This window comes from Atractosteus spatula, chromosome 1, assembly GCF_055471065.1.
Source record: "Atractosteus spatula isolate fAtrSpa1 chromosome 1, fAtrSpa1.hap1, whole genome shotgun sequence".
Taxonomy (NCBI): Eukaryota; Metazoa; Chordata; class Actinopteri; order Semionotiformes; family Lepisosteidae; genus Atractosteus; species Atractosteus spatula.
Window position 1 is genome coordinate 11,352,352 of NC_142706.1, and position 19,803 is coordinate 11,372,154.

General features: G+C 41.2%; 1 protein-coding gene across 23 annotated transcripts in view; it reads left to right on the plus strand.

The window, feature by feature from the left end:
- The first annotated feature begins 3,710 nt into the window (after positions 1-3,710).
- limch1a (LIM and calponin homology domains 1a) overlaps positions 3,711-19,803 on the plus strand; it is a 148,475-nt gene continuing 132,382 nt past the window's right edge. For all 23 annotated transcript variants that reach the window (XM_088909509.1, XM_088909562.1, XM_088909516.1 and 20 more), the window contains exon 1: positions 3,711-4,049. In XM_088909509.1, the coding sequence (XP_088765635.1) occupies positions 3,960-4,049 (90 nt within the window). In that variant the 5' untranslated portion in view covers positions 3,711-3,959. The remainder of the gene's footprint in view (positions 4,050-19,803) is intronic.

Here is a 19,803-nt window from a genome sequence, read left to right on the forward strand (position 1 = left end):
TCAGGATCAGTTTTTTTTCAGAAAGAAGAAAACCAGAGTGAAAAAAACAATTATATGAAATATCTAAGACTTTTGCACATAAATGCATATACAATACAGTATGTATTTTGTATATAGAAACAAACTCAGAACTATACTGTAAGATTAATAATATCCATATTGAATTGAATCAAACTGGAACACAATTTAGAACAAAAAAACTGGAGTGGTCTGTCAGTTCCTGGTCTGGACTGAATCTGCACAATTGTATTTCTCACAGCAGCATAAAGTGCACCATGTACAAATGCTCTGTAGGCTTGAACGTAATCCTTTTTTGAGCATTCAGTGGCAATCAGCTTGGGGAGAATTTAACGCTCTGTGAGTCTGACAGTTGGTTCATGGACTGTCTTTGCAGTACAGCATTTGATTTACATGCAGGCAAAAGGATCTGTGAGCTATTGAATCTAGCTTCTCATTCACGTATTCCCTCGAGCCTAAAATGGCATGAACTCAAAGATGGTAAAATACATTCTGTTTTTCTAGGTACATGAGCAATGGCAAGAGATAAAAGGACAAAAGCTAAGAAAATGTACAGTAATATTTGCAAACTAGTGAGAAGCTTCTCTGAGCCATCAGTTTCACTTTCTCTAGGCCTCTGACGGGCCTTCAGATCTTCCATGCAATTACTGTACGTCGCATTATTTTCCTGTATATGCTTGACCATCAGGCATCTCTTTACCAAATCCCTCTCATGTAATAAATAATAAGTACTCCTTACACTTATAATATGCTTTTCTGGACCCTCTACTTAAAGTGCTCTACAATTAATGGGGGCTCCCCTGCCCCACCATCCATGCCATCCATGGCCCATCTTGGATGATGCAACAGCAGCAACAGTGCGCCAGTACACTCACCACACACCAGCTATCAGTGGGGAGGAGAACAGAGTGATGAAGCCAGTTCATAGGTGGAGATAATTGGGAGGCCATGACTGGTAAAGTCCAGGGGGAAACTTGGCCAGGACACCAGAGTAACACCCCTAATCTTTTTTTGAAACACCCTGGGATAATTCACGACCATGGGGAGTCAGGATCTCTGTTTTACATCTCATTCAAAGGACAGTGCCTTTTTTACAATATAGTGTCCCCTTCACTGGGGCATTAGGACCCATACAGTCCGCAAGGTGAGCGCCCCCTACTGGTCTCGCCCATGTGCAGCAACCTTAGCTTTCCCAGCAGGTACCATCCAGGTACCGGACAGGCTTGGCTTCAATGGGTTGATAGTTGGGAGTTGCAGGGTGATTTTCTTTAAAGAAAGTTCAATGGCTTTATATAATGGATTAGGAAATCTGTGGATTTCTTGACTCTACTGTTGAAAACAGAAGTACGTAAGGATTGGAACAGATCAGAAGAGGCACTTCTGCCCATCTACTTTATGTTTTAAGTATTCATCTTTTCTCAGTGCGAGATAGTTCGTTCCCTGGGAAACGTCAAAGTGAATTCACAAAATGAAACACTTATTAAAGTATAAAATAAAGAAAAGAATACAAATCAACTGGGAATGATTGGTTAAGCTTGTTAGTTTTAGAAATAAAATCAAGGTGATTTAATTGAATTTCTGTCTGTATATAAAGAAACAATATGGGCTGCCAAAGTCTTTAAAGCAAATCCTGATTTCCATTATTCCACAACCAAACACATCTTCTGAGTTAACTGACATCCGATTACATTACTTACCAATGACTTTAAAATTCCTATGGCTATATGAGAAAATGAAATAAAAAATGAATCAATAATATAATTGATAAAACATACTATGGATTTTTAAGAGGACAACAATGGTAATAATATCAGATTAGTTTTGGATTAATAAAAATACATCCGGATTATAAAATAGAGGAAGAGCTAAACCACATGTACACCTTGTAAGAAGATGCTAAATCTATACAAAAGGCTCTATAATTTGCAGTCTAACCCAGGACCATAGAGCAAAGAAGTAGCAGCAGGGCTAACTTCCAAGCCACACATCATAGTTTTAAATAGAAACTAAATAAAAATATCTGATAAATATAAGAAAAATCTGAATTTTTCACTTCCGATATAAGAATCTGTTAAATATTAGATCAGATAGGAGATATTAAAGACTGGCAACACCTAAACAAGTAAGCAAGTAATCTGTTAAATAAAGAGACCTCTGATCCTTGGGTGCTGAGAAATCATTTGGTTTTACAGCTAAATAATAATAACAAAATTATAATTGCTTACACTTCTATAGCACTTTTCTGGACACTCTATTCAAAGCTTTTTACAGGTAATGGGGGCAGCCATAATGTGCCAGTACCCTACACATACACTTCACATCAGCTAATAGTGGGGACGACTGTCTTTGCAGTACAGAGTGATGAAGCCAATACAGAGAGAGGGATTATTAGGGGGTCATGATTGGTAAAGGCAAATGGGAACTTTGGCCAGGATGTCAGGGTAACACCTCTATAGATTTTCAAGAAACACCCTGGGAATTTTTAATGACCACAGACAGCCAGCACCTCAGTTTTACATCTCATCTTAGGGACAGTGCCTTTTTACAGTATAGTGTCCCCGTTACTATATTGGGGCATTAGGATCCACACACACCACAGGGACAACACACAACACAACTTTAGATTTTCCCAGGAGGTCTCCCATCCAGGTACTGACCAGGCTCACACCTGCTAAGCTTCAGTGGTTTGCCAGTTGTGAGCTGCAGGGTGATATGGCTGCTAGCTGTAAATTATCTCCAATATACTTAATAAAACAAATCAACTGTGACCTGTAATACTGAATTATAAAGCTCTTTGGTTCAGCTTCTCCAGGAACAGAGTTAAAGTTCTCTGATCAAGAATGTAAGCATCTGAATCTACAGAGTGTTTTAGAGTCTAAGAGAGTGTTGATCATTTCCACCTGTGCGTGGACATTATTACTAGTAACCTATTGAGAATTGTTTAGACAGAAATGAATTGTTTTCTTCAGTTTATGGAAACAGTATACTATACTGCATCTGGGGCAGCACTATTCTGAAACCAATGATTACACAGTACAGAAATAGGTTTAAAAGGTCCAATCAAGCAAGTAGTTTAATTAAAGGGAATTTATACAGGTAATCAGAGTTCTGTAGCAGTCACAGGAGTGGGCAACATCAGTCCTCCAGAGTTTTAGAGCTCTCAATTTTCATACCACCTATTTGAACTAATTAATTAAGTCAAAACAGCTGTTTTTAAGTGTTGTTTAGTTGCAAAGAGAAATGTAAACCTTGCAAGAACTGACTTGGAAGAGTAGAATGGCCTATTACTTTAGAACGATAACATTTAGCTTTGGTTTTCAATAAAAAAAGTTAATTCTAAAATCAAGTTAAAAATTACCGCAGCTGAAGACTGGTGATTGGCATTTTGTCTGAGAGAGTGCCATGTCTTTTTTTTTTGGTGGAATTCCAGCTAACCTTTTTGAACCCTCTTAGATGAAAAGGCCAGGACCGATAACATTGTAAAGGATTCTGTGGTTTGAATTTGCTGCAATTAAGATTAGAGCGCCGGTCAGTGTTAGTTATTGTCAGACTACAAAAAAAAACCCCTCTTTACCACTTGCCTGCTTGTGTCAGATTGTACACTACAGAGCATGTGATAACGGGCGGCGGAGGAGGTGGCTGCTAGTTTTGCATTGGTTGAAGGCAAAGCTTCGCTTGTCTGCTTTATTTTTAGCCATTGGTTCGTCTCACATTGCAGTGTGTGTCGATAGCGCCTCACTTCCAGCGGTCGAGGCTGAAGGAGTCGAGCGCAGTGCAGTTTTGCGGCGGCAGGTAACCGCAGCTTGGAGTGAAAGTACCGCACTAGCGAATAAAATCTTGGAGGGGGTTCGGAACTTTCTGCGCACATTTGCTTTGCCTTCCCTGTTCACGCAGGATTGTCATAACAGTTCAATTAGTTCGGCCTCTGCGAAGGTTTGCCAATGGCCAGTACCGGGTTAGACTTGGGGCGCAACCAGCACCAGGACTCGTCTCCTGAACCAGCATTTCAAGAGGCACAGAAATGGATCGAGGTAAGGTTGTTCTCTTTTTAAGTCGGGAGTTCATTATTTTATATAGTTGACGCGACCAAGTGTTTAGTTCACTGTGTAAGCACTTGTCCCGTTTGATACGTATTGCACATACGAAGAACTCTCTCTCTGTGCATTTCAGTAACTCTATACCTAAGGGAACAAGTGATGAATAATGTACGTTCACCTGTTGTAAAAGTGTCACTAAGTTGCCATTTGCTGTGAATATTTGGTTACGTTTGTGCTTTGGCGAAACAATAGGGGCATCATGTGGAAAGGATTTATACCGCATTGCGAGTTTAGAGGGGGGACAGTCGTCAGACAAACGCGTTTTTGTTTTGGAGAGAATTTGAACCATGTGCCAATCATCAATTGGTAGTACCTTTAACTTTGGTTGTGGCTAGCGTTTATGAATTGCTTATATTTTTGAAATGGTGGGTGTTTTTACTCCACAGTTGGGAGTTTACTTTTGGGAAATAAACATACCCTGATGTCGCATTGCAATTCTCTCTTGATTTTTCCAGAAAACGTAACCTCATTTCGCGTTTGCAATATGTAAAATGTCTTTATAAAACGCAGAAAAGGGGGGCATGGTATGTGACCATTGATTGCGTTGTTGTGTTGAGACAAACTTCATGTCCATTGAAGTGAAAGAAGATATGGTTACTATAGTTACTCTGGTGTTGCTGTCGACCTTCTAATCCGGTCCATTTAATGCTTTTTGTGTACAGCGATTGAACAGATTCCTTGCTAAACTATGAACTGCAGGCAGAGCTGACGAATAAAAAAAAATGTTAAGTACGTAGGCTATATCCACTAAGGCGATTGACGGATAGTACTGGGGATTATGTTTTCATTGATAACGGCATCTGTTGTTTTGAGAAGAGACCCAACTTGTAATAAAAACTACCCCTCTCTCCCGAGAGCTCCCTTTCTGATCAATAATGCGGAACACGGGAGCACAAAGCACTGAACCGATATGCACACAACTTCCAGATAGAGAGATTATTGTGAGATGACCTATTTTTAATAACGCTCTTCAGCTGTGGTAGTGTTCCGGTGGCGGAGATAATAACGTAATGATCAAACAAAAGCGCTTAGCTGCTGCTGTTTATTTTTGGGCTCTCTGTCGTACCTTTTTGCGATGTCGGGGAACGTTTGCCTTTTACGCAACCCATATATTAACCTATTTAACATAACGTTAGCATATACTTGCTATGGGTTAGTTGTCAGTATTCTAAAACCCTGCCCTATATATAGTTCTGTCTCCTCTTGTATTCAGACAGAACTATTTTCATTTGAGGACAGCCTCGACTCTGGTGTATTGTTACAATGTAACTCTTGTAAGCGTAGACGATGGTTACGAAAGTATTTAAATTGTATGCACTGGTATGCTTCAGTTGTTTAGGGGTCCCATAGTACACCTGACTTCAAAACTAGGAAAGAATGGATGCAGTATAGTGTACTGCACGTATCATCTCTGTGTGGTGCCCTTTTACAGACTTCCTATTCGTCTCACCTCTTGAGGTCGTTACAATAAAAATTTGCCCCTTGCTGACTGCCTATTGGGGGGGAGAGAGAGCAAGCCGTTTTTCTCCAAGGTTTGAAAGAACTGAAATAACACTGCTTGTGTCCTCTGGGTAGGTTTTATGTGTTTTAAAATAGCTGCTGGAATATGGTTGCTATCGTTCACTACCCTAGGACTGTATGCTAGGAGTGGACAACTCTGGTGCTGGAAGTCCTCAGTGCTGTTGGGTTTATAGGACTTCTGGCTTATAAAGGCTTGTAACAACTTAGCAGGAAGTCTTTTGATTTAAACTAAGAGGGTAAACTTTGCTCGGGGTGGGCTGCAGGGACAGTGTCCCTCATAAAAAGGCTTATAAAGTTTTCAAGGACAAGACGGGTTCCTCTAGGTCTTTGATTTTAGGAACACTTACAGTACATTCTTTTGACTTGGATAAATGGTATCTGAGAACTTGGTAGTCTATTTCAAGTGCATGATCAGATCTGAGTCAAGTTTAAAGCCGCCTACAGATAATCAGTTTAAGATCAAGCAAGTGTGATGCCTTGATTCTGTGGAGATTTGTAAAGCATGGGCAGCCTTGGTCCTCAAGGGCCTGTATTTCCACCTCAGAATTGGGATTTTACTGTTTTGAGAAAGTGGTTATGTTGGTTAGTTTCTTTTTTCCAGGTTACAAACTTTTAAGGAGTGGGTGGTTTTTGGCTGGCCTTGAGATTCAGTGGACACAGGTCAATATCTCCCCCATGTGAAAATCTTGTTTTTAAATGAGTCAGGTCATGGTTTTAAGTCTTTCAGTATTCGGGAAGGGTTGAAAAGTACTTCAGAATTAAAAACGAGTTACTTTCATAGTTCTAACAAATGAAAATCTTATCTTTAACCATGTCATTGGTATCATTCCCCCTAATGTTGTTGTGTAACTTGTCACAGATGTGGCGATACGATTTGCTTCTGCAGAAAACTTTGAATTTAATCTTTCTACTTCACCTATTCCTGGCTGTTGCTGTAGTCTGTTTGATTTGATCATGGGTTGTTTCCATAATGCATTGGAGAAGCCCGTCCTTGTTAAGACCTGTCCCACAGGCCTGTTTTCACCTGATCTGCTTTGAAGTAACAAAAACAAATCGGATCGCTTGCAGAGAAAGCGATTCAGTCGAAACAAATTAGCAGCCCGTGTTTTGGGCTTCTTCAACTAGTGCCTGTTGATTTTTTTTTTAATAAGTGGAACCTTGTCATCCATCCTGTAAAGGATTGATGGCCTTAAAGAGATGAATACATTTGCCAGCTAACTGTGCAATTAACTGATGTGTGGTGGAAGCTGAATTAACGCCTGAGCTCATTTGCTTTGGAGGAGTATAAATTGTCTGTTTCTCTCGTGCTGTGTCAAGCTCTAAACAGTTCTAATACCTTTGGTAGACCAAAGTGTGTGGTCTTTCGCTGTTGGAATTAGAAGTGAGCACTCTTAAACTGGAGGTAGCGTAAAGGTGTGTGTGTGTGTGTGTGTGTGTGTGTGTGTGTGGAAGTCTAATATTTTTCAGAAGTGTTTAGCCATATGATTCGAGGAAAGAGGGCCTAGACCAATCAAATGTTTAGATTTGGGATACAATTTGCTGGAAAAAAAGACAACCCTTTACAGTACATAGTTCAAGCAGGTAGCTGCATCAGCATGTGTAGGCTGCACAGGAACAAGTAAAGGTTTATTCCATGCTGAAAGGAGAAGAAAGGAAACGCAACCAGGCACCCAAAGAAGGCTCCACAGCCGAAATGTGGTTCTTTTCTTCTCTTTTCAGCATGGAATAAACCTTTTACTTGTTCCTTTTGCAACTCTTTACATAGTTCTGGTGCTGCATGTTTTTCCACTTTCCTTGAACGTCGGTAGTAACAGAATGATCAAGCGGCATGTTCACTTAAAACCCTGTTATTTTTTTAGAAGATTAAAATGCGTGTCGGATTTCTATCTAGGGTGTGCAAGCAGAACTCGATTTGGGAAGATGTTGCTCAGCCGCTCACACGTGTAACGCGCGTATGGTTTCCCTGTCTCTTAAAGCTGAGAAAGTAAGGCTCTAATCCTACGGCTATGATCTTCTTAATCCCCCCTGTTCTTGATTTCAACACTTCGCTGCAAGGCTGGCTGTGTGTTGCCAAAATAATGGCAGCATTCCTGCCTCTCCATTCCATGAGAGGCAAATTAGTATGCAGGGCTGTAAAAAAACCTTTTCTGAGCACGACACTCTGGGATAGACAAATGAGCAGCCTTGATTTGGAGATGGTATGTGTGGTTGAACAGGAAAACGGGGCGAAGGCAGACTTGGGAAGTCTGCTGTGATGCTCGCTGCTGCTTCGTTGTTGGGGTGAATGCTGCTGCACAAAGCTGATATTTACTTAGCCCGTGCTAGGAGGAAGACACGCAGATGACACTGTTAGTGTCCGGCTTTATTCAAAAAGTACCAAGGGCCGTCCTTTGTACCCCAGCATCTACTTTTATGTTGTTTTTGTTCCCTGGTCTGTTTTGTGAAATCTCCAGCTCCTGTATCCACTGAGGTACTGTACCTGTTCCTTGAGTAACATGGTGTGATTGGCTATTAGGCGGCAGCCTTTGTTTTGAGAAGCTGTCGAGCCTCAGAGGGACTGGCATCTCATGGGGTGGAGAGTAATTTGAAGGACTGGAGGGAAGCGCTGTGGTTAATGCATACCTCCACGGAGGTATACGTGCTTCTTTGTTGGTGTTGGGAAGTGGAGAGTGGAAATTACTCTGTAGGGCTTCGTGGGACGTAGAAATTAAGTTGAACTTCTCACAAATGGGGCAAATTATTCTGCTTGCAGGGTCTTCCCTCAGAAAAGTGCCTGCAGATATTTCTTTTGCTCTCTGTGTTGCATTTGTTTTTCTTTTAATCCTCAGTAATTTCTTATTTTAAACCTACATGTGACCGTTCCTCCTCCTCTTCCAGCAGAATGGATTATTAGTTGTTTCACCACAAATATGCCGTTACTGGAGCTCCTTTTTCTATTTTAGCTCTGTGCTAGCTCACTAAGGCTGAGTCATGATTCAGTTTGATGCCATGCTGCCTCAATGGAATTGGAATTGCCAGTTGAGGTTGTTAAGTGCTTTTGATTATCTTTGTTCCCCCTTTTTGCGCAGGACGTCTTTGTATTGAGCAAATGGCAAGGGTTCAGCGTGCAAGGATACAAGGAATGATCTCTTACCCCCCCAGTCTTTGAAAATGTGTGTTGACTTTTGGTTTGGGAACCCTGTTGTCACTGGAGAGCCTGCAAGTACCCCCACAAAGAATTGTCCACTGCTTACCTGGAGAAGCTTTAAGCAGGAGCAAGAAGGCATTGGTCTGCATTTTTGGGTGAAATTTCCTTCAGTTCACTATTAGTTCTTGTTCTCTAAACATTACATGAAGTAAAACAAATAGCTTCTCAGTATTATAAATTAATACAACACCACAAGGGTGCAGGAGATAAGGAGAAGACTGATAAATGAATGATTTGATGGATATTTTACACAATTATTCTCTATTTCCCTCTGTTTGCCTTAAATGTATTTGATGTATTCTGTAGGCACACTCAGGTCTTTTCTACTCATTAGTGTTTGTATAAAAGTTCAATAATCCATTTAAGATATGTTTGGTGTTGGTTTATCGTTAAACCATAGTATAACTATTGCACTATGTTTAGTCTTTGTACAGTAGCGACATTTGTTTACAAATCTAAAAAGAGTTAACTTGATGAAGAAATATTAATTGTATCTCGACCGTCACATTGGCAATATACTGTATGTGCTGGTTTTTCTTCGCTTATGGTTTGTCTCAAGTATGTGCTTCATAGTTAATCTCAACGTGATGTATGGTGGTTTCATAAGATGAAATTGCATTCAAGTAAATGGAGCACTCAACACTCAAGATTCCTATGAATTATTTTTAAAAACAAGTATGCGAAAGACAAGTTTTTTCCATTGCTTGAATTTTGCCTACTTCAGAGAGACTCTAGTGAATAAAAACATCTTTACTTTTTTCAGTCATCTAAACCACTTGCCAAACAACAAGTTGGCAACAAAAATGTTATCCAGTCTGAAGCATAACTTGAACAGGAGGCGTCTGCAGGAACAAGAGATTTTGGCTTCTTCACGCTGTTCTCCTCCCCACTGAGAGCTGGTGTGTGGTGAGGATTCTGGAGCACTACGGCTGCCGTCGCATCATCCAGGTGGGGGCTACACATTGGTGGTGTGGAGGGGAGTCTCCATTACCTGTAAAGAGCTTTGATTGGAGTGTCCAGAAGTGTAAGCAATTATTATTATTATTATTATTATTATTATTATTATTATATAGGAAAGGGACCCACTTCTTCCACCACTGAAGTGCATCTGTAGCAAGGCTCTGGGCCATCCTCAGCCCCCTCTGAAAGTTAGACATTGTAAAACTCTGCATTGGCAGAGCATCTGGCCTCTTGGCCTGGTGGAGTTATCTGCTGTCTAGGCGCTGTGCATGCTCTGATCCTGCGAGGAACCGAGTTGAATCCTTGCAGGGACAGAGAGAGCTGGACACATCACCACACACACACACACACACACACACACACCTGGGTAATGCACACCAGCTGTTACGAGCCAGCCAGCAGCCCTAATACAGAGCAGATCTGGAGAAATTGCTTCCTCAATTAAATTGACATGAGAGGGAACTTTCAAGCTAGATTGTACAAGCCCAGAGCAGAATTCATATAGGACGTCGGGGTTAATATCCCTGTTCTTATACATAGTGTCCTAGGATCATTACTGACTCCTACTGTAGGTAGTTGGAATCCACATCAGAGTCCCCAGTCACCGTACTGGGGCATTCAAAACTCTGGTCTAGAGAGAAGAGTGCCATATCCCTGGCCCACCAACTCCACTTAGCAAAGAGTTTTGACTTGCTCAAGAAAAGAGGATGGGACCCAGATTTATTTGTTTTTTGTGCAGAGACGCTTATTAGTGTTAATTGTTTTTGGCATCGCCTTTATCTTTTCACACCTCCCCCTTGCGCGCGCAGCCTTGTCAAGCAGGAAAGGCCTAACTTGCTTAACGTTTTATAATAAGCCTATCAGGATGCAAATGTGCTAGAGCTTAGTGCCGATAAGGCTTGCCACTTGCACCTGTGATCCCTGGATGCTTTTAACTGCTGGGGACAAATTTTACAGACATGTTTTCCTTTTTAGAGAGACTGTATGCATTCATACCGGTTACCTGTATTTCTGCCCTCATGCTATTTTTCTGTCACTGAGCACATAAGTGTTCTTGCTTATAGTTGTGCTTTGAATATGGATAATCTGGCCGTCTCTGCCAAAATAACATCTTCGCTGCCTGCACCTGTGCTTAACAGAAATAATATATTGCAGTAGTGCTACCAGGGATTCTAGTATCGGAAAAAGAAAAAAGCTTTATGGTACCCAAATAGATTCTGCACATTATGTAATGGGATATAGAATAAGTATTGGTTTGATAAAGGCAGGACAAGTGGAGGATTCACACAGCTGAGTCCCTAACGAGGCCGGAGTTAAATTACAGGCTCCAGAAGGGTAGCCTATTATGCAACAGCATTGTGCAACACTTTGAAGGGATGTTAAACTTTAATTTTGAACTAATCCAGCCAAATTGGAAGTAGAAAATAGCTTTTGAAAGTATAAGCAATCTTAAAGTAATTTTTCACATGTGCAGTATATGCCCTGAGCAGCTCATAAACGATTTCCAGAAGTGGATTACTGGTCTGCCTTTACATGTATTGCAGACAGAACTGTAGTGCCCTTTCTTCTTTCAGTGTAATCTTATATGCACCTTTTTCATTTCGTATATGAAGTAAATTTATAAATCGGGAAGCCAAGGCTGAAGTGTCTTCTCTTTCACCTAGTGTTTTTAGTGGTGAGGTTCGGCAGTGGTGTCTTTATGGCTGGTTCCAATATTTCGCCCTCCATTCATTTCTTTGAGTCTTTTTGGAGGTTTACCGTTGTAGCATCTTACTCACGCATGCCTGAGCTGGACTGAGTTTCTTTTTGTTCTGCTGCTTTCTTTTGGTCAGGGTTATACATTCGCTGCCAGGCCTAGAAGGTTCAGCTAGAAACGGCATTGCTTTCCAGTGACCACATGGAAGAGAGTGTCCGAATACCCTCAGTGGTGGAAAGGACAATGCCATCTTTGCTGAATGGCCTCTTTCACTGCTGGCTGCTTGTGTTGCTGATTATGCATGAAGTGTACATGTTTACCAATATGCTCTGGCAGAGAAGCCTCATGACTCGGACGTGCTGTTTCCAACACAATGCAGCCTATTACCAGGCCCAGGGACGCTGATGGACACAGTACTGAAGTAATTGCTTTCTTGTCTTTCACCGATGGGTTACAATACGTGATTGAATCTGCAGGGCTGGGGGGGAGGCTCTCTCAATATAGTAGTTTGAGCCACTGCTTTGTTTTTGCAGGCTTTAGTGCATTGGTCTACAGGAGGCTATGAATGTGGTTTGTCCGATTACCTATTTTTGGAAACGTGTAGAGATGGACCTAAAACCTCACCATTCATGTCTTTTTTTTTTTTTTTACTTCAGCAGTGCTACTTGTACAACTGTTTGCTGCTCGCAGCAATCGAAATTGGCCACATTTCCGAGACACGATGCTCTGATTTCATTCCCTATAATGTACATGCGAGAGGGGTTGGCAGTGGCGTCCTCTTCCTCCGGAGGCTCAGAACGTTGCGATGGGTCTGCGTTGGCTTGGAGGTGATGCTCCTTGAGCCTTTCCTGAAGAAACGCCCCCGTCTCGTTGTTGCTCTGGAAGAGCCGGCCAGGTTCCAGGCACAGATTCCTGCGGTAACACTCCGGCCAGCTGTTAGGCCAAGCAAACTGAACTGGCAAAGCGTCCCAAGTGGAGAATGACTGTGTCTGGCACTTTGGCTTGCCGAGTTCTGTCCTATGCCACATCCAGAGGATTTTTCCTTTTGTTGTTATGCTTTTTAACCTTTTTTTGGTTAATGGACAAAAACTCCAAAAGCACTTTTGGGGAAAATGTTTTTTTTTTTTTTTAACCGGTCAGTGGATCTTTTAGTTTTCCTCGGCTCGCTGTCCCAAGAGCTGTGTAGTGCCGCAGAAACATGCGGCAACTGTGAAGCAGTTGGCTGCAGTTTTGTATGAATTGGACACTGTGGGCTTCTTGATGAAGTTCATCAATAGGTTATTCCTCCTCTTCTGATTTAGCATGCTGCTGCTGCTGCTGCCAGTAAACGTATGCCACTATTTCCAAGCCCTGCTATAAGTCTGTACCGAGTTTAAAATTTAAAATGCTTATACAGGCTGTCTGATCTAATGCACTTCCCATACCATACCCTTCAGTACAGGGGTTAGAAAGGGCTGCATGATGTTTTCAAAGAAGTGAACACTGTCTGCTCTCTTTATTGATTTTTCATCATTATCCCATTTGTTAGTCTACATCGCCATCACGGTCCTTTTATTCATCATAACTTTTCCCACACCAGGATGGTACGGGTAACTGCTTTAGAATCTTCACTGGAGCAACATGGTTCACGCTGCTCATTCTTAAAATGTTCTGTGCATCTATTTACAGTGCCATGTTAAGTTTTAAAATGAGTAGCCTTCACAGAGACGAGTGTGTGCTAACAATCACAAAGCAGAGCAGATACAAAGACTGCAGTGTCTAGGGGCCCCGTGCTGTGGGTATCAGCTGCGAAAGCATCAGGTGGACTTCCGTGTGCCATATTGAAAACTGTGAGGAAGAAAGTGGAAGTGTGCAGCCTGTGCCGGCGAGGTGTGCTCATTTTAATGTGGCAGAGCTCTGTAGCCTTCTTGCGGCACTGCTTCTGCAGGCCAGGCGTGACCGAGCTTTAGAGGAAAGGGCACGACTGGCGCTGAAGGCTGTGGGTGGTAATGTGAACAGGAAAACCCTGCTGAGCTCTCGGAGTGCTTTGCCCTCTCGTCTTCTGACTAGAAAGCGAATCGGCTAGAGAATGTTCCAGCTCAGAGGAGGCTGTAGACGCCGGCCAGTCATGTGGCACGTCGCTAAAAGTGGAAGTAGCGGCTGTTCCTTTGGGATTCTTGGCATTCCGGAGTGGCCATGAGTGCCACCTCTCACACGGGTGATCTGGATATTGGCGATGGCTCGGCGCATGGCAGCTCCCTCGCGGTGCTCCGAGGTGCACCCGTTTGACTGCTCAAAGGGGAACTGATCGGGGTCTTTTGAGGTTCTTCAGCAGGAAGATGATAACAAGCACGCATCGTCCTTGACGGCCGAAACATTTAAGGAATGTTTCCTAACTCGGTCTGGTCGCGGGAGTGTGCAAATATAAATCTGTTGTGATCCCAAAGAAGAGGAATATTCTGTTTATAGCTGGTATCCAAGCAACCAGTAAGTGTGACAGGGGTTTCAGGTTCGAATGCCCAATTTAACCCTCACTTAAATGGTGATTAAAGATGGGACCGTCGGCCTGCTGCGAACGAGCGTTTTCTGCCCGACAACTCTACACGATGGAAAAGATCACTTTTACTTAAAATAGCAAGTGTTTCCCCCCCTCTTGGAAATGAGTCAATGGAATGACATCGAGGTTGCTGAATATGACAACCTTTTTATACGAGAGCTGGAAATGCATTTAATGAATAGGTTAACTCAACAGGAAAATATCTGGAAACCAATGACTGGTTTCCACAGTTTGTGCCAGTACAGAAATCGCACCTGCTCCTGCTAAATTTGATCTTAAAGTCTGTACCAAACAATGGAAAAACTGCATCACTGGTAAACTGTTTTAAAGGCCCTGGATTACTGTTGAAGAGCATGTTTTAATGTTTGTTTTACTGGCTTGCCTTTTTGAGTCTACTCTGTAGCACAGCTTTTTCTTACCTAGTCTAACAAACCTTTATTATGTTGGGTAGACTGAATAATTTTACTCAGTCAAAACAAGGAGCATCTCTTTAAATGTATTATTTTCAGAAAAAAACAGGGATATCAAGCAGTGTTCTGAGAATTCATTCAGTGTTAGTCTTTGCTCCATACATGTTATAGGTAGAAACCGTGTAAAATATAATTAGTGACAGAGTTCATTTACTTTCAGACATATCATATAAGCAAGATGCAATACTTCTTGCAAAGTGTTTTGCTCCAGAGAGGTCAGGGTGACAGTTCAAAGGTGAAAGCAGAAGCTACAATGCCAATGTGGAAGAAGAGAATGAGCATAGGCCTTTAGCTTGTTTTGTTGGAGCTGGTTTCGCAGTAGAGCAAAAGCTTTTGGAAGGTGTCCTGATAATATATTTGGTGTCCCTAGATGTATCTATCGGCAAGATGTAGTTAAACATTCATTAAAATAAATGAAAGTTTAAAAACCTCCACCCAAGTCCAATATGGATTGTTTGCAGACAGTGCAGTGTTTTTGTTAGCGAAAGACTCGACACATCTGTCAACAGTCTTAAAACTGAATCTGCTTTCTTTACTAAGTGGGCGGTGTTTTTAATTGTGGTTGGGAGTTAACTTGTTTTAGGCATTTTTATTCTATTGTTTTTATTGGATTAGAAATTGAATGTGACATTTGTCTACTTGTCTAAAGGGACTCTATTCATTAATAACCTCCTGAAAAGGCTATGAATCCATGTCTCTTTTTTTTTTTTTGGAGCAGTGATGACGTGACAAATCCAGGTTATTTCTTTCAGACTTAATCCTGAGAAGTTCAAATGTCTATAAGAAGCTAGAAAATTTACTGGTTGAATAGGTGATGTACTAGGTTATTTATGACTACTGTAAGGAAAGATGTTTTTGAACAAAGCAGTATGCCAGTTTAAGCAAACATTTGACAATAACCTTAATTTATGTAAGTGTTCTTGATAAAGGGTAAATAAATTATATCTAAACAAATGTAGTCTCATATTTAGCTCCTGTGATTCCAGGGCTGAATGATGAGGTTGTGTTGTAACTGTAGTCATACAGTATGCTGACTGGTGTGTTCAAAAACAGCCAGTGGTATTCTGGTCATGCTGAAGAACCTGTTAACTGTACGTCTCAACAACAACTTATCAACCTGAATTGGCTCAAATTTAAATTTTAGTTACCGTTTGTACATTATGTTGGTACATCAGGAAATTGTGGCTCTTAACGGAGAATGTAATTTCTTGGGGTCAGAAGTACTAAGGATGAATGTTTAGATGTTTGTCAAGTATATGATGGGTACAATGATACAGTAGGTGGGGCTCTGTGATTATATTTTTCTTGTCCTTGCAGTGAGAGATTGCGCATCAGGAATGAAGAAATAAAGTTCAGTTAAGCTGTTTTGCCTTTCAACAGTGTCCTTTAGTTGAGTGTCAGATGAGGTACAGTACATCTGGTTACAATTTGCAAGCAATGGTTGTGCCCATAGAGACCTTGTCCAAAACACCACAGGAGGTCAATGAATCACCTCCTGGGAGTATACCTGGAGTGAGTGATGTAATGTTAAAAATGCAGGAATTCAAGCCTGCATTGTTATTGCATAGTAATGGGATTCTAAATCCAAAGTGGAGCTTCAACAATGGGGGGAAAAAAAATTGATTTAGGATATTTGGTTTGTTCTCCCATGATCCAAGATGTGTGAGATACTGTAATTCTGAAAGTTTCATGGAGAAGTGGCTAAATGACCCTTTTGCTTTAGCTGTCTGGCATTAGATGAAACAAAGATGGCTCTCTTTTGAGCTCATCAGATGTGATTTGATGCACACAAAGAATCAAGTGGTTAATAAGTTCAGCTTTAATTATATACAGACATTGGCAGTTCAGCTGATCAGAGAGTGTGTTATTGTGTCAGGGATATCTCCAGTGGTTTATATAAAGACAAGATTAGTTTGGTATAGCCTGTCCATCCTTCAGTTCCAATAAGATTGTTGGCGCACTGTCTCTGCCACCACTGAGGACCTGGCAGAGTACAGGCTGCAAAGTTTTCATTGTTTTCCGTTTAATTAGGGACGTTCTAAAATCCTATAGCGAGCTTGGATATTGATTTCAGTTCTCTGCCACCTTCTTAATCGTGAGAGCATGAAGTGGAGCACTGTTAAAACGGCACCGCATTGCTGTTTACGATACTGAGGTACTCAAGGAACGATAACCACTGCTCAGTGTAACTGGAGATGTTGGCGATGGACGTAATCGCTAATGGACTTGGGCATCTGTTTCATGTCACAAAAGTTGCCAGCTTGTCTTCAGCTCTCCCCTGTTAGAGCCCGACTGGCAGCATCTCTTTCATAGTGTCCTTATGTCGCACATTAGTTTTCTCTTTATTTGCAAACTGTGTGGAGCCCCATTGTCAGTTAAACGGAATTGGCATTTTTTATTTTTAGAGTTGCTCACTGCTTGGTGCTGTATCGCCACAGAGAGGAGGTGTCTGAGTCAGGACACTCTCCACTGCAAGCCCTACAGCTGCAGCAGCGGGTTTGGCATTGAACTATGGGACTGATGCAACTCTTGTCTGAACACTGCATGCTCAGTCACCTGGCAAGGTGGGTTGCCTGGCACAAGGACTATTTTGGAAGGGTTAAGATGCCCTGAGAGACATGATACCAACTGGCCCAGACAGCACTTAGGAGCCCAAAGCAATTGCCTTGGGAAATTATATTTGGCTAATAATTAGTCAAGATTTGAACAAGTGATTATATCATTAGGGTGTTTTGCTAACTTGCTCCTTCACTGGTTATGGTTCATATCTCAAATGGGTAGAGAGTGTCAGGCATCAATTCCTCTCTCTGAAAGCTTTTTTTTTTTATATACAGCAAGTTTCAGTCCATTCTGTCATCCATCAAGACTTACTGTACCACTGCTTTTGCATTTGAATAAATCTCCCATGTTGAACTTGGTTATACCTTTTCCGTTCATATATGGCCCATGTTGTAGACTGAACGTCTAAGCCTCCATTCTTTTGTGATGTACTCAATAGATGTAGAAAAGACTTTGATCACCGGGAATTGACCAATAAGGACTGCAGTATCCCCTCAATTTACTTGTAGTTAGAACCCTTGCTGGGATGCTAGATGTCCTCTTTTTTTTTTGTTGCTTTAATTAGAACCAGTGGTAAGTGGTTTTGGACCACTTTGATATTGTTGTCATTGACATTCGTGGATCAAAATGATTTTGATTAACGGCCTCAGTTCCCCAACATTACAAGTAAATAGTTTTGCTAGATTTTTCTGGATGCAATAGAAATATTGATCAATACCCGATGCCCCTAGAAGCACCACTTTGGCCCCCCCCCCCCCCCCCAAATAAACCCCATTCAGTCAAATGTCTAAGGTTTCTTTCATGTGTTAATCTTAACATATAAGGTATTAATCTTCCAGTATATCCAGGAAGAAAATGTTTAACCAAACAAAAAGGATTTGATTAGATGGTCGTCTTTACTAGAAGCTGGGTTCTCTTTAATTTTGCTCTCAATATTTATTAGTTCAAAGACTAGCTTTATCTGTGTGGGCAAGTCACCACAGATTCCCTCAAGATTATGGCGCCTTGTCAGCACTTCATTTTTAAGATGGTTCTAGGTGCTGAATGGAGGCTTGATTTTTTTTTATCGATTACTTTTAACATAAAAATAATGCCTTCTGATTTTTTTTTCTTTTGTTGTCATATTGAAAACTCCTTTCCCCTTTCTTTTTGTTACATTCTGTAATATTTTGTTTCTAGATTTGCCTTATTAAGGCTTGGAGTTGCCTGGCTTGTCTTCTGCTGGGAAAGGCTGTGAGAATGGTGGTCCGCATGTCAGAAATTGTTTCAGAGCTGTTGGCAAAATCTGTGGTTCATAGATTTCTTACCGAAATCTTCTCTTTTCGTGTTGGTGCAGGCATTACCCTTGAGATGTTCGTCTGTGAGACGGCACTCGACTGAGTTCCGAATCTCCTGGAGCTGTTTTTTTTTTTGTCGCCATGCTGTTATGTGTTTAACTCATGGGAAATTAAACCCGGCTAAAGCGATCCGTCTTCTCAAACCCATAAATTAATTATTGAATCAAATAAATCTTTCCAGACTTTTGTGTGCGTTATTTTTGACAATTGTTTGTGATCATGGAACTTGTAGCCTGGGAAAAGGAAAAAAAAAACTTGCTTTAATCCTGCTGGACTAGTTTGGAATTGTGAAAGTGATTAGAGGGCAAACATCCTGCCAGAGATATTGAAATTTTAACCTCATGTTCACCTACGCTGTTTTGCCTATTCAGCCTGTTGAGCTTTGCATCATTTTAGAGCGCTGCTCGAGTGGCAGGAAGATGTCACGTATGTTCTGTTCTGTTCTCTCCTCAGGCCTCGTTCAGTAGATACCAGGGCCCAGATCCCTCTTGGCAGTTACTGGGCTTTTCTGCTGTTGGGCAGTGGCCTCCAGAGTCGAACACCATCACACTTTAAAGGCCCCTTCAATCTGTTCTTCAGTGTGTTGCTGTGAGAAATGGTTGGCATTGTCCATTTTGTCTCTCTTTTTGGTTCATGCGTCAGGAAAGTGTGACACACTGGACGTGTTCTTTGAAAGTAAAATTTATTTTGTGATTCTGCAAGCTCAGTGTCCAGTAAGTCTGGGCTGGATACCTTTGGTGCTTAAGGGCCAGTGCTCTATTGAATTTATTGTTCTGACTTAACCAAATGAAAGTTACCTGTAAAGAGCTTCAATTATTCCTGGTAAATAAGCAATTAGCGCGGTCAAGTAGAAAAATATACAGTACTTAGGCTCTCAAAACTGAGTATTGCATATCTTACCAATGATCAGCAATTGTAAACTAATATCTAAGAGTATTTTAAAGTTTTAAATCTTGTGTACAAAACATTTCATTGACATGATCTTATGAACTTATGGAAAAGGATGACTGGTTTGGCAATAATTCAGGCAGGGCTCTCTGGAGTGCACCTTCAGAATTGTTTTCAAAAACCTCATTTTAGGCTAGGATCAGATTTTTTTTAATATGGTCCCAGTTGTTATCTGTTATCTATAAAAAATGGTCACATGCCTTTTTTTATCATAAATGTCATTAAATTTGCTAAAGCATACGAAACGCAAGCATCTGACCTTCCCCTGTTTTTGCCATGTTTATTTGTACATTTCTCTGTTTTAGTGGGAAAGTATGATTTCTAAATCTAAATGGGGGAAAAAATTCCCCTTCAGCAGGTTGCTCATTAAATCCAAAGTCCATTTAAATCAAGTGTTTACCATAGTTTGGAAATTTTTACTTTGGAAAGAGGGTGCAGCTCTGTTCGGCTTGGGGTGTTATGTGGTCTGAAAGT